Source organism: Saccopteryx bilineata, chromosome 3, assembly GCF_036850765.1.
Source record: "Saccopteryx bilineata isolate mSacBil1 chromosome 3, mSacBil1_pri_phased_curated, whole genome shotgun sequence".
Taxonomy (NCBI): Eukaryota; Metazoa; Chordata; class Mammalia; order Chiroptera; family Emballonuridae; genus Saccopteryx; species Saccopteryx bilineata.
In genome coordinates, this window is record NC_089492.1 from 3,263,592 (window position 1) to 3,277,203 (window position 13,612).

The 13,612-nt window shown below is 61.9% G+C and overlaps 1 protein-coding gene across 4 annotated transcripts in view; it reads left to right on the top strand.

The window, feature by feature from the left end:
- TRAPPC9 (trafficking protein particle complex subunit 9) overlaps positions 1–13,612 on the top strand; it is a 355,177-nt gene that overhangs the window by 254,446 nt on the left and 87,119 nt on the right. For all 4 annotated transcript variants that reach the window (XM_066265607.1, XM_066265609.1, XM_066265608.1 and 1 more), the window contains one exon: positions 10,967–11,119. In XM_066265607.1, the coding sequence (XP_066121704.1) occupies positions 10,967–11,119 (153 nt within the window). The remainder of the gene's footprint in view (positions 1–10,966; positions 11,120–13,612) is intronic.

Here is a 13,612-nt window from a genome sequence, read left to right on the forward strand (position 1 = left end):
TGAACTCGGGGTCCTCTGGGGAGAGATGTGCCTGCAGTGCCGGTGCCCGCAGTGCCGATCTTTTCCGTACGCCGTGGCAGAGGAAGCAGCACCGGGCGGCGAGAGGGGAGCTCAGCTGGCGGAGGTGGGTGCTACGACCCGGGACGAGCCGCACAGAGTCCTGAGACTTTGTTCTAGAGGGACAAGGCGTGGGCGAACTGACCATAACGCTTTAGCGGTGCCAGCGGCACAGTCCAGGTCACAGAGGCTTGTGCGGCTCGGCAGGGCTGGGCCGGAGTGCAGGGGCCCCCCCGAGCCCCCGAATTGGTGTCGGGTTGCGGGTGAGGCTGGTGTGTTGCCGCCGTCTTGATAACCGGTGCAGACCTATCAAGAGCTTCGTCAGAATAGCTGACTTCAGAAATAACGAGGACCAGCTTGGGTTCCCCTGCAGTGAAGGCCAAGGCCTTGACCTGTGGAGGAGTCCCCACTTTTCACCCTGCCTCTCCTCCCCGCCTCCCCCCAGTTCGGGTCTCCGGGATTGTTCTGCGGTCGTCGCCACGCCCTCCTCCCCAGTGCCTTGCAGGGCTCCGGGGGTTCAGCACCTTGGCCAGCGCAGCCCTTGAAACCCCACCTGCAGAGACTAGCGTGGACTCCCCTGCTGAGACCTTCTGTGGTTGTGTGCCCGCGTGCTGCCGCAAGGCCTCCGGGTCCCACCCTGTCCCAGGCCAGCCTCCCCCTCCGATGCACAGGGTGGTGGGCAGTGCGGGCACGTGGTCAGCCCTGGCCTAGATCAGGCTGGGCTCGGTCTGCTCTTCCTCCTGTCCCCCCCCTCCCAGCATCCTGCTGACTCCTAATTATGGGATCCTGGCTCCCAGACCTCTGCCTCCCCGGCCACACCCTTCACTACTCTAGCAGTTCCTTAAGAGCGTGGGGGCTCCATACCTGCAAAACCAGGGGTCACCATGCCCACGCTCGGGCTCCACAGGTCTTAGGAGGGCAACGGGAAGGAGGGCTCGGGGTCATGCTGGGCAATGGGGCAGAGGCAGGAGGGTGCCGGCTGGAGGCAGCACGTGCCTGGCTGGGGATGCAGAGTTGGAGGTGCCAGAGGGCAGGTGCAGCTGCAGCTGCAGTGAAGACAACAGTAAAAGAACGAGAACGTCCAAAAGGCAGTCTTCTTGAAGACCCACCGTCCTAGCTGACCCACAGGTCACCTCTTCTTCAGTGGGTGACGCGCTCACCTCACGGAGGACAAGCCCATGGTCAGTGTCCAGAACACGCTCCCGGGTCACAGCTACCGGAAAGCTACACGTTGAACTTGGGCTTCTGGCCAGAGAATGGAGTCTGGCTGAGGCGGCGCAGACCCGTTTGGTTTTCCTAGACACCACCGGGACACGCAGAGGCTTCGTGCCACGTCCGCCCCTGCGCCCCTGCGCCGCTCCGCCCCTCCGCCCCTGCGCCCCTCCGCCCCTGTGGGCCGCACACCACCGTGCCACCTGGGCCAGTTCCCTACTCTGGGATTAAGATGTTGACGGTGATAACGTAGGGCCTGGTGGTTCTGAGGACTGCACAAGGCCGCAAGAGCCTGGCCTGCAAGAACGTGCTCCGTGAGGGGCCGCTCCCCAGTTCAGCTCCGCTTACTGGGACGTTTATGTACCGGGAACTGTTTCCATGGAGAACCTGGCGGCCCTGCTATCCTTCCGCGTCACCTGTGTGTTTTTGCCTATTGTGGAAATGGGTGGTGCATTGGCCCCGCGGGGCGTGCCTCTGGCTGTCCACGGAGCTGTTTCAGGGGGACTTGTCTCCAGGGACCCTCTGCTTCTGGTGAGCTCGAGGAGGGAGCTGCCCCGGTCTGTCTGAAGTCCAGACGTCCAGTCCATTTCTCCTGCGTTCTTTCTACAGTAACAAACTGGGGAAGAATCTGCCAGGGATGTGCCCATGATCTCCCCTCCTCCTCTTCCTCTCTCTGGGCCTGCGGACAGTCCGGCCCAGCCCCCCACTGCCGCCCCACCCCGCCTCCCGCACGCTCTGTGGAAGGCGGTGGCCCAGCCCTTGCTGGTCACGTCGGTTGCCTCACCTGCTTTGTGAAGGTGGCAGACCCCACTCCGAGGGTTCCCTGTGAGAGTTCCAAGGCCTCAGCATGGGCTGTCCCCTCCGGCTGGTCTCCTTTTCCTCTGCCTCCTTCTGTCTGTCCTTTTCTGTGCTGCCTCTTTGATTCTCTTCTTAACACTGGTCTTCGACAGCCCTTCCAGCGTGGTCCTCGCCCAGCCCTGTGACTATCGGCTGGGCAGCAGCCGAGGAGGAAGACGTGGGCACACGTGGTGAGGCCCTGCTTGCCTGCCCAGCCGTGCCCCGTCCCAGCCCCCTCTGTCCAGTCTGAGCGACATGCAGGGTCTGTGGTCGCTGTCCACTCCACCACATTTGGCTCTCAGCAGTGACATGCTCGTCCTGGGACGGGCCCCCTCGCCCTGCCCGTCCTGCCTGTCCCCAGTGCTCAGGCAGCGTTAGCTGTCCCTGCTCTGTAGAAAACCAGTAAAGAATCTGACCAGCATTTTAACCTCCGTGTGAACTTCCGCAGAACAGTGAGTGAGGAGCTTGGGAAAGAACCCCAAACCCGTCCTCAGAGACGGGGCACGTTGGGGGAAATGCTGAGATCTCTGACATCCAACACAGGAAGGGCCCTACACTGGCCGCCCTGGCCTGGCCTGGGGGGCTGTGGGCGGGGCCGTGGGCGGGGCTGAAAGGCAGGAAGGGGGAGTGGAGATGAGGCTCCTGCCTGAAGAGGCTGTTGGGAGGCCACTGTCCTAACTTGCCGTGCCTGTCCTGTGCCAGGACCGTGGGAACGCAGTGACGCTGCCCAACTCGGGGCCAAGGGCAGAGCGGGAGGCCCGGCTGCTTTCATAGTCATCTTGGTGAAGTGTTTAGGGACACAGGACAGTAAGTGACAAGAATTAATAAAACATGTAGCATTGATGTGGCACTTTATACCTCACAACATCTCCGTGAAAGCTCTCTCATTTGATCTTTCCTGTGATAGCTCTCTTTTCATAGCTATAATTTTTGACAATAGCTTTATTGAGACGGGACTCACACACGGTACAATTTGCCCGTCTACCGCATACAACCCTGTGATTTCCCAGTCTACTCACAGTGGTGCACCTATCACCTCCATCCGATTCAGCCTGTTTTCCTTACCCAGAAAAAGTAAACTGCAATTTTATTTGAGCACCAATTATGTGCCAAGTGGTTTAAATAATTTCTCCGCTATCCTGACCAAACCTGCAATGTAGGGAACCCACTGTGCAGATAAGAAACGGAGGCTTGGAGACACCCGGATCACCTGCCTCTGGCCCTCAGCTCCTGGTGACAAAATGGGTTAGGATCCAGGTCTGTGCAGCTGCAGAGCCCATGCCTCTTGAATACACCAGTGTTTTCAGTGGCCGGTCTGCGGACCAGCCCACTGGAAATGTGGTGCCCGTCCCTGATGTTGTCTGAAGACTATAGGCCCAGTGATCTTTGTTGAGTTCACTTATGCTCAGGGTGATTTCTGCCTTAGCAGTCCCCAAAATAATTCTGTTTTCACCGATCCCCGAGTGTGAAAGCTGCTGGTGTACACAATCTCAGATGAGACCCCACTGTCAGGCAGTTGCCCCCCGGATGCGCACACCCAGTCAGGGGCGGAATCGGGGCTTGAACTCCCATCTGCCGACCTGGAGTCCTGCCCGTCCCCGTCCCACTGCAGAGGCCGCAGGAGGGAGGCATCGGGCTCTGGTTTGTCCTGCCTTAGCTGGACTGGGAGCTGCATGAACCCAGCTGGCCCTGTTACGATGGAGAAGCTGGACCCGTGGGAGGCCTGGCGGAGAGAAACCCATGAACAGTGACCCCAGGAAGTAGGAACCCAGCCCGCACCCCTCTCCCCATGGTTTGGGGGGCGGGCACTGGCAGCCCGATGAGATTACGGTGGAGCTCGCTCTGTTAAGCGTGTCCTCTGTGCTGAGTGACGTGCCTCAGGCCCTACAGGAAGTGCTCGTGTGCGGAATGCAGGGTGGAGGTTGGGCTCCGCGCACGTTGGCTGGGACAGGAGTCGCTCTGATGTCCCGACTGCAGAGCTGGCTGCTCTGTCACAGGGCTGCCGTCTCTGGCCTTGAGAAATGGCATTTATTATTCTTTCAAACACAGAAAAAGTGGGCATGGACTTGACATGAGAGGTGTCAGCATTGAGGGGCCGTTTCAGAGGCTGTGCGTGCCAGACCAGGACTCAGGCGCCCTCTTACAGCGTCAGGGACGAGGCCTGGTTCTGAGATGTCAGCATTGAAGGGCTGTTTCAGAGGCTGTGCGTGCCAGACCAGGACTCAGCGCCCTCTTACAGTGTCAGGGACGAGGCCTGGTTCTGAGATGCAGTGGCCAACTCGGCCGTCCTCGGGGACACGGGCACAGACCCCAGGGGCCGCCGAGTGTGGGGGGCGAGGAAGTCGGGTGCCAAGTGAACACTCGGGCTTGGGAAGCGAGGCCGCATCTGGCTGGGTCTGAAGGGCCCAGGGAGGGTGCGGCCGGCCTCCTTGCTGAGGGGCCCCTGAGCACACCCGACTGCCTGATAGTCGGGTCCTTCCTACCTGGGACTGCAGCGGGCTGTGTTCCCTCATTCACCCCTCGGTGAGGGGTGGTGGTGACACAGGCCCCCCTAAACATGAGGTGAGCGAATGCACACACAGATGCTTTCTGGGCACCTTCTGCGTCCTCTCGCAGGCCTCCGCAGCTGGCTGGTTCCACACCAGAGGCTTCAGGCCCTACAGTCCTCTGAGAAGCTGCCTGAGTGGCTCGTAGCCACCGTCCCCTGACAGCCACTCCAGTCCCCGCCCTTGGCCTCTGCCCAGCTGACAGTCAAACTGGAGATGCAGGTGGGCCCGACACCCCAGGTTCAGAGTAAGGGCCGCAGGGTCTTTCAGACTTAGACACAGGCTTTTACAACAAAGGGACCCAGGATCTACCTGGCACACGTGTCTCTCAGCATCTCCCCGCCGGGGGATTGTCCACCCCATGCCTGGAGCAAAGGGACTCCGTGTGCAGAGGCCAGGAGGGACTGACCCCCGGCCTAGGCTTGCCTATCAGCTGCACCGACCCCTCATCCAGCGCTCCGTCCCTGTTGCTGCACAGGACAAGCACCTGCCAGGTGTGTGCCTGGTGGCAGGTGAGCACGAGGGATCCTCTCGTCAGCAACTACACAGGCTCCAGGTCCCCAGGCCTGGCTGGGAAGCCCGTGTCTCCCATGTGCCCCCCCCCCCCCCGTGGCCTTGGGCAGGTGACAGTATTTCCTGGGGCACGTGATCCTTACCTCGGCCGCTGTGCAGATGGAGGGGACAGCAGTGGGCACGTTCCTGGCTGGGCCACCTGTGGTGGCCACCGTTGCTCTGGTATGTGTTTTTGCGCAGGGCACAGATTTTTAGGATATAGTATCTCTTTTCTCTTTAATTAAAAATAACAATAAGGATTTCTTTCCCTCCCTCCCACCCTCCCTTCCTTCCTCTTTCCAGAAAATTATCTTCTTTCTGGGCGCGATCCACATGTCGCTGTTCATTCCCTTCTCTTGCCTGCTGACAGCCCCTTGCGTTTGAAACGAATGGCTCAGAAGCCGGCCGCTTGCCTTTCACGGGGGCTGTAGCCGGTTGTGCAGCAGAGAACGGGCTGGGGTTCTGCAGAGCCCCAGACTCCACGACGACATTCTACGTACATTTAGAACACCAGCCTCCTGACTGCCAATTACCTCCCAGGGGACTCAGCTTAATTATATGTGGGCAGTCCTTCTAAATCCGACTCCTTGGTTTGTATTGAAATGCCATCATTCTGACTTCCCCGGCGAGGTTATCAGCTGTTCAAAGACTGAATCATATGATACGGTATTTTAAAAACCAGTGCTTTTTTTTCTTCTTTTTTTTTTTCTCCAAAATAGACTCTTTAAAAATCACAGCACCTTTTTTTAGTGCCAGCTCTTGACTATTATTGTCACATTGGCCATAAAATTAAACATGAAAATTGGCATTCAGTCGTCATATTAATTTTATTTAACTGTGACTCATCAAAGAGGAGCAGGCTCATCAGTGGCAGAGACTGTCCGGGGGGGGGGCTGGGGGCGCCAAGGACATGCCAGACGAGACAGAGCCGCACGTGGGGCCTGCAGCTCCTCCAGAGCTGGCTCTGGGGTCTCCCTCCCCTCTCAGCACCATGGGATCAGGGGTTCTGGCAGCAGCCACTATTCAGAGAGTGTTCTTTGTGTCCTGGGCCCAGTGCTGGCCTCTCTGGGTCTGCCGTTGGTCATCTGCACAAAATGGGGTTTGTCAGCCGCAGTTTGTAGGTGAAGAGCTGGGACGGAGGTTCCGCACCCCGTGAGGGCTGTCACGTGGTGAGGGGACCCGCGTGTCTCAGGAGGGGGGGCCGTCACGTGGTGAGGGGACCCGCGTGTCTCAGGAGGGAGGGCCGTCACGTGGTGAGGGGACCCGCGTGTCTCAGGAGTGGGGGCCGTCACGTGGTGAGGGGACCCGCGTGTCTCAGGAGGGAGGGCCGTCACGTGGTGAGGGGACCCGCGTGTCTCAGGAGTGGGGGCCGTCACGTGGTGAGGGGACCCGCGTGTCTCAGGAGGGAGGGCCGTCACGTGGTGAGGGGACCCGCGTGTCTCAGGAGGGGGGGCCGTCACGTGGTGAGGGGACCCGCGTGTCTCAGGAGTGGGGGCCGTCACGTGGTGAGGGGACCCGCGTGTCTCAGGAGTGGGGGCCGTCACGTGGTGAGGGGACCCGCGTGTCTCAGGAGGGAGGGCCGTCACGTGGTGAGGGGACCCGCGTGTCTCAGGAGTGGGGGCCGTCACGTGGTGAGGGGACCCGTGTGTCTCAGGAGGGAGGGCCGTCACGTGGTGAGGGGACCCGCGTGTCTCAGGAGGGAGGGCCGTCACGTGGTGAGGGGACCCGCGTGTCTCAGGAGTGGGGGCCGTCACGTGGTGAGGGGACCCGCGTGTCTCAGGAGGGAGGGCCGTCACGTGGTGAGGGGACCCGCGTGTCTCAGGAGTGGGGGCCGTCACGTGGTGAGGGGACCCGCGTGTCTCAGGAGTGGGGGCCGTCACGTGGTGAGGGGACCCGCGTGTCTCAGGAGTGGGGGCCGTCACGTGGTGAGGGGACCCGCGTGTCTCAGGAGGGAGGGCCGTCACGTGGTGAGGGGACCCGCGTGTCCCAGGAGTGAGGGCCGTCACGTGGTGAGGGGACCCGCGTGTCTCAGGAGGGAGGGCCGTCACGTGGTGAGGGGACCCGCGTGTCTCAGGAGGGGGGGCCGTCACGTGGTGAGGGGACCCGCGTGTCTCAGGAGTGGGGGGCCGTCACGTGGTGAGGGGACCCGCGTGTCTCAGGAGGGAGGGCCGTCACGTGGTGAGGGGACCCGCGTGTCTCAGGAGGGAGGGCCGTCACGTGGTGAGGGGACCCGCGTGTCTCAGGAGGGGGGGCCGTCACGTGGTGAGGGGACCCGCGTGTCTCAGGAGGGGGGGCCGTCACGTGGTGAGGGGACCCGCGTGTCTCAGGAGGGAGGGGCGTCACGTGGTGAGGGGACCCGCGTGTCCCAGGAGTGAGGGCCGTCACGTGGTGAGGGGACCTGTGTGTCCTAGGAGGAAGGGTGCTGGGAGGGCCCATTTGGTCGGATCCCGTGGAAGAGCTGACATTGACGGTGTGCTTTGTAAGACTGAGGAAGTCCCGTCCCAGGAGACCGGTGGCCCGGGGCCCAGGCCTCTCCTCCGTCTGGATTCACGTCTGGTTCCTTCAGCCCATCTCAGGGACTCTCCAGGGGCCAAGTGCAGGTGCACACATCGTCTACACTTGTTCGCAGAGTGACCAGTGACCCGGCCACTCCTTCCTTGTTTTACAGAAGAGGCCGAGCTGTAAAGAGGTTAAGGAACGTGGGGAAAATTTGCAGGCAAGAAGGCGGCCTTCCCTCGATCGGGTGGCCAGCCCCGCCCTGGGCATTGCTCCCTGGGTCAGCAGTGGTCGTCCACGCTCGGTCCATTCCCTGGGGAGCCGGCCTCGTCCCGATCTTCCTGGTGGACGTCCTCCCGTTTCTGAGAACGACTGGCCAGGGAGCTCAGAGACCAGGTTGGCACCGTGGGTCAGCCACTCACTGTAGGTCACACACGCTCATGCCGGGTACAGGGCCCTTACTTGATCAAACAATAAACAGTACGAACAAAAACGGCAAAGCGTGCTGGCGTGGGCATCGCGCAGAGGCCCTGCTTCTGTGCCGGCTGGGCCCCGTGCGTGAGGGGGCTGGGCCGCCCCTGCGCACCCAGCAGCCGCTGGGAGGGCCACGCCCCCGCCGGCAGCAGAGGGCCACGCCCCCGCTGGCAGCAGAGGGCCACGCCCCCGCCGGCAGCAGAGGGCAGGCGCTGGCGCCCTGGGTCACGCCCTCGTTTCCTGGTCTCCCTTCCTGTGTTATCTCCAAGGTCAGTGTTTGCCGTTCCTGCTGTGATTTGCCAGAGGACCAGCCATGTTTCTGAATTACTTTTTGGACACTTTCCGGTGAGGAACTGCACGGACGTTCTCCGGTCTGTGGTTCCCGCCCCCAGCAAAGATCTGGGGGTGCGAGCACATCCGCAGGCAGAAGGACCGTGCTGCAGTTACGATTGGCCGGCACGTGGGCGCCTCCCCGTCCGAGGCTGCGTGCAGCAGGTGGAGAGCATTGCGGCTTTAATCCCGCGTTGAGATTTGGGGGCTCCCTTGCTGTTAAGAAAAACTGCTTGCTAATGGAGAAAACAGGCCGAGAGATGTCTGAGGTGCTGGGCTGGCCTTATGCTGGGCTGCAGACAAGGCATGTAAGCACAACGATGCTTAGGATTGTTTTCAATAGTAAATTTTTAAAAAGTGGAATAATATCTGGGAGTCTAAAACACGGGACGTAAATTACAGGACCGCCGTAGCATAGAATATTTTTGCAGACTAATTTTTAATGAAGTGAAAGTGTTCATAGTTATTAAGAGAATAAAACAAGTCTTTACGTGTATTCGTCTATAAAACGATAATTACACAGTGACTTACGCAGATGCATATACCATTATTTAAACGGCATTAAAATACAACAGAGAAGAATGCTTTGTTTTATGCTTTTCTCTCTTTTCCAATTCTTCTTTCCTTTTTCAGAGTCTCCTGTTCTAATCAGGAAATACAGTGTAAGTGCAACTTTAGAACGGGGATCTCGCTGCACAGTGTGCTCACACCAGCGTCCCCGCCCAGCCCGGGCAGCTGCGCCCCGAACGGCGTGCCCGCCCCTCGCCTGCCCTGGCCGCGTGCGGGAGAGTCAGTGTCGCCCCGCTGGCGCTTCTTCCTGAGCTGCCGTGGCTCTGGTTGCAGTCCTGCCCTGGCGCGCCCTGAGTACCAATCCCTCGCTCTCCTGGGTGTCAGAGGCCGTAGCCCCAAGGCCAGGGGAATCTGCCGGGTCTGGCTGGTGGGTTGGCCCCAGCACAGCCTGCGATGATACTAATGCCGCATTTGTCCTTTGAGTGCTTGACTCTCGGTCACCTTTCCCGTTGCAAACAGAATTTCGGGGAGCTGGCGGGGAGAAACCCCTTCCCTCCCCTCCTCCCTTCATCCATTTGTGCAACACCTTTGGACTGTCTTAGTGTCCCTGTGTGCTTGGTTGTGTGCCAAGAGGCGAGGTTTCAGACACCAGTGAGACACAGCCCCTGCCCTCGTGAATGTCACAGTGAGGAGGGGAGGCGGGCCGCAGGCACCAGGCATGCGTGCTGTGTCCCCTGCAGACCAGGGGCGGCGGCGGCACCTGGGGATGAAGCTGGCCGCAGGTACAGGCACAGAGGCTGCGGCAGCCTTGAAGGGGGGGGGAACACTGGCCTGGGGCACCTGAGAGGTCCGCGGTCACTCAGCCAGTGAGCCGCTTGCCATGTGACTGCGGCGTGCAGGGCGTTACCCTGGGCCTGGGCGGCTGGCAGACCAGAGCAGGAGGGTCTCTGCCCTCAGGGCAAAAACACATATTTGCAGTTCATGACGGATGCCACCGTGGAGATGGATCGGGCACTGCCATGGGGAGCAGGGCGGGTGGAGAGTGAGGGTGGTGCAGCAGACCAGGTCGCCGGGGAGGGAGGGAGGGAAGGGCCCGGCTGTGCAAGGGGCAGGAGGAGATGCTCCCAGCTTGGGCAGCAGTGTGCATGCAGGCTCGGGCAGGGAGAGGCCCGTGTGCTCCAGAAGCAGCCAGGGCCACGAGGGCTGGGCACAGCCAGCAGGGCGGGGTTCGTGTGGAGGGCGTGATACTCGAGTGGAAACCTGGAGGGTGAGAATGGCCCACAGCCATGGGCAGAGGGATGCAGGGGCTGATGGACACGGGCAGAGGGACGCAGGGGGGGCCAATGGACACAGGGGCAGAGGGACGCAGGGGCCAATGGACGCAGGGGCAGAGGGACGCAGGGGCCGATGGACGCAGGGGCAGAGGGACGCAGGGGCCGATGGACGCAGGGGCCGAGGGATGCAGGGGCCGATGGACACAGGGGCAGAGGGACGCAGGGGCCGATGGACGCAGGGGCAGAGGGACGCAGGGGCTGATGGACACAGTCTGTCTGGCCAAGGATGAAGAGTGGGGCGACAGGCAGGCCCCATGATGAGACTGGAGTTCCAGGGGGCCTTGGGATCCCCAGGATTAGATAAGTGCCTGTTTCTCTGAGGTCAGGTCCTGTCTGCCCTGCCCTGTTCCAGGATTTAAAATGTCTCCAGGGCACCTGAGCTTTCCCCGAGGTCGGGCTCTATGACCAGTCTCCGGTCCTACGCCGTGTGCCCTTCAGAGAACCAGCCCTGAAGCCGGGCTGCCCAGGGAGTCTGTTGTTTCATTTTCTTGGAAGGAGTTCATTATGAATTGCGATAATGGTTCATCGCCCCTTCTCCCGCCGGCTGGTGCCGACCCCCAGTGCCCATGGGAGGAGGTGCCCTCCTGACTAACCCTCCTCTGTGTTTCCCCTTCTCAGAATGGCTGTGCAGGTGGACAAGTTCAGCTTCGAGAGTTTCCCAGAGTCCCCTGGGCAGCAGGAGCGGTGTGCACACACGAACCAGCTGGAGGAGGAGCGGCGGGAGGCGCGGGGCCTGGAGATGAGCCGCAAGCTGGGCATCTGCTGGCAGATCATATCCTTTCCGCGGCGGGGACCAGGGGCGCCTGCCCGGGCTCTCACCTCCGAGGGCGCTCTAGCCGCAGGGAGCTCAGGAACGCCACGGCGAGGGGGCACGGGCCGGAGAGGCGGCGTTTCTCCCAGCCTCCCGCCACCTGCAGGGCCCACAGCTGCCGTGGCGCTTCGGGGCGAGGAAGGGCCTGGGCCCCCGCCTCCCTGCCGGGGCTGCCGTTCGGTCTGTGACAGGCTCTGGTGGCCACTGCCGGTGCCAGGCCCGGGGACCGCCTCAGGCTGATAGCGGAGCACAGGGGGCGGCTGTCTGGGGGCTGAAATCGTCCGTGCATCTGGGCAAGCTAGTCAGGGAGATGCCACATGGGGGACCGAGAGGCGTCCCGAAGGACAGCGGTGCAGAGCTCTGTGGCGGGACCAGCTCCGCCCTGGGCTTTACCCGGCCTGGCGCCAGCGGGCACTCTGCTGGATGAGTGGGCACTCCAGGAAACCCCGGCCCGGCCTGGCGCCAGCGGGCACTCTGCTGGATGAGTGGGCACTCCGGGAAACCCCGGCCCGGCCTGGCGCCAGCGGGCACTCTGCTGGATGAGTGGGCACTCCAGGAAACCCCAACCCGGCCTGGCGCCAGCGGGCACTCTGCTGGATGAGTGGGCACTCCGGGAAACCCCGGCCCGGCCTGGCGCCAGCGGGCACTCTGCTGGATGAGTGGGCACTCCGGGGAAACCCCAGGCTCACGCGCGTGTTCCTGTGTTTGTGCAGCAGTCCTTACAGAGCGCCGACCGGGGCCGGGCACCAAGTGAGACCCTCCAGGCGGGCAGCGGAGAGGCCGACGCGAGGCCCCCGTGAGGCTGCTCCGTCCAGCAGGTGTGGGCGTGTCACCTGAGAGTTGGTGCCCTGCCGGGGAGCAGCGCCAGAGTGCTATGCCGTGTGCTGGGGGTGGGCAGTCAGGGAAGGCTCCACAGAGGGGGTGACGTCGGAATGGGCTTCCTATGGACAAGTAGAAGTTTAATAAGGACACGAGGTGGAGATGATCCACAGATTCTGAGGAGTGAGAGGGTGGCTCGTCCAGAGAACGTCTCCAGGAAGAGCCAGTCGCCACGTGGAGGTTTGTCCACTGTCTTATTCACACATGGATTCTGTGGCCACGGGGCGGTCGCAGTGTCCTGTGTGGTTCAGATCGCCCCAGACTCTCCCTCCCACCTCAGGCGCAGGCTTTGGGCGCCAGAGTGCGTGGGGTTCACGGCAGGAGCCGCGTTGGCATGCCGTGGAGCTGAGGCGTGTGTCTTCTGTGCAGAGAGCAGTGGAAAGGTGGGGACGACCAGACTCGTCCTTCCCATGGTCCCCCAGAGCTCGGCACAGACTGGGGGTCCTGTCAGTGCCCACTGGGGAGTGAGCAAAGTGGTGCAGCCCCGGAGGCAGCGGGGTGTGCCCACGTCCAGGCCTGCTGCCCCTCCGGCCGTGGAGGGCTTTCGTGTCTCTACCTGGCACTCTGGTTCCACTGGGGACATAGAGAGCGAGGGGGGCTGACCCACCTGAGTCCAGCCAGCAAGTGGTAGAGCCAGGGACCAACCCAGCGGGGTTGCTGGTGATCCACTCGCCCGCCAGTCCCGGTCCCCAAAGGAGAGGGTCGTGAAAACAACTCACATTCTGTGAGGCCGGCCCAAAGAAGCCTGCTGGCTCTCAGGCCCGGCCTCTGTGGTCAGATGGCTCTGTAACCACCGATGGGGGGACGCCCCCCACCCGGGTCTCAGCTTCAGGAAGCTTCATGCAGAGCTGGGCCGGCCTGGCTGGGTCTGGTTCCGCCCAGCTCACTGTCACCCAGGGCCAGTGCAGGAAGGAGCCGTGTGCTTGGGGAACCCAGCAGGAAGGGGTTCATCCTCCTGAGTGGTCTCACCATGGGTCATGTAAAAGCAGGAAGGAGGCCTGGGGCTGGGGGCCCGCCTCCCCACACTCCCAGGGTCTGGGCCAGGTGTCACCCCTCCATCTCCCGGTGCTGCCGTGGGCGGGTGCGAGTCGTCCTGTCATGGTCTCAGCAACGCCCCGGGTGTGTTGTCCTGCCTGACAGGTGGAACTGCCTCTCCAGGTCCCATGTGGAGAGCAGGAGCCTGCACTTGCACCCTGTCGGCCCTCCTCCAAGCCTGTCCCAGTTCCCGGGAGAGGGTGAGGAAGGGACGCCCCAGCTCAGGCAACTGGGCTGTGCTGCTCTGAGGTCAGGAGGCATCTGCTCACTCAGCAGCGGTTTATTGATGACCTGCTATGTGCTGGTTGTGACCTACTGTGGTTATGATTAGCAAAATTGGCTGTGGGCCCGGCCCCGGGACAAGCCTGGCACAGTGGGGTGAAGCTGTCTGGTGCAAGGGAACCCCCACTCCACCGATGCAGCAGGACAGACGGGCACTAGCTCAGCCGCTGCTTGCTGAGGGACGTGAGGGCCACGAGGAAGGTGTTGGCACCTGGCACGGTTCGTCTTAGGTAGAGCCCGGCTCCTCTTCCAGAGGG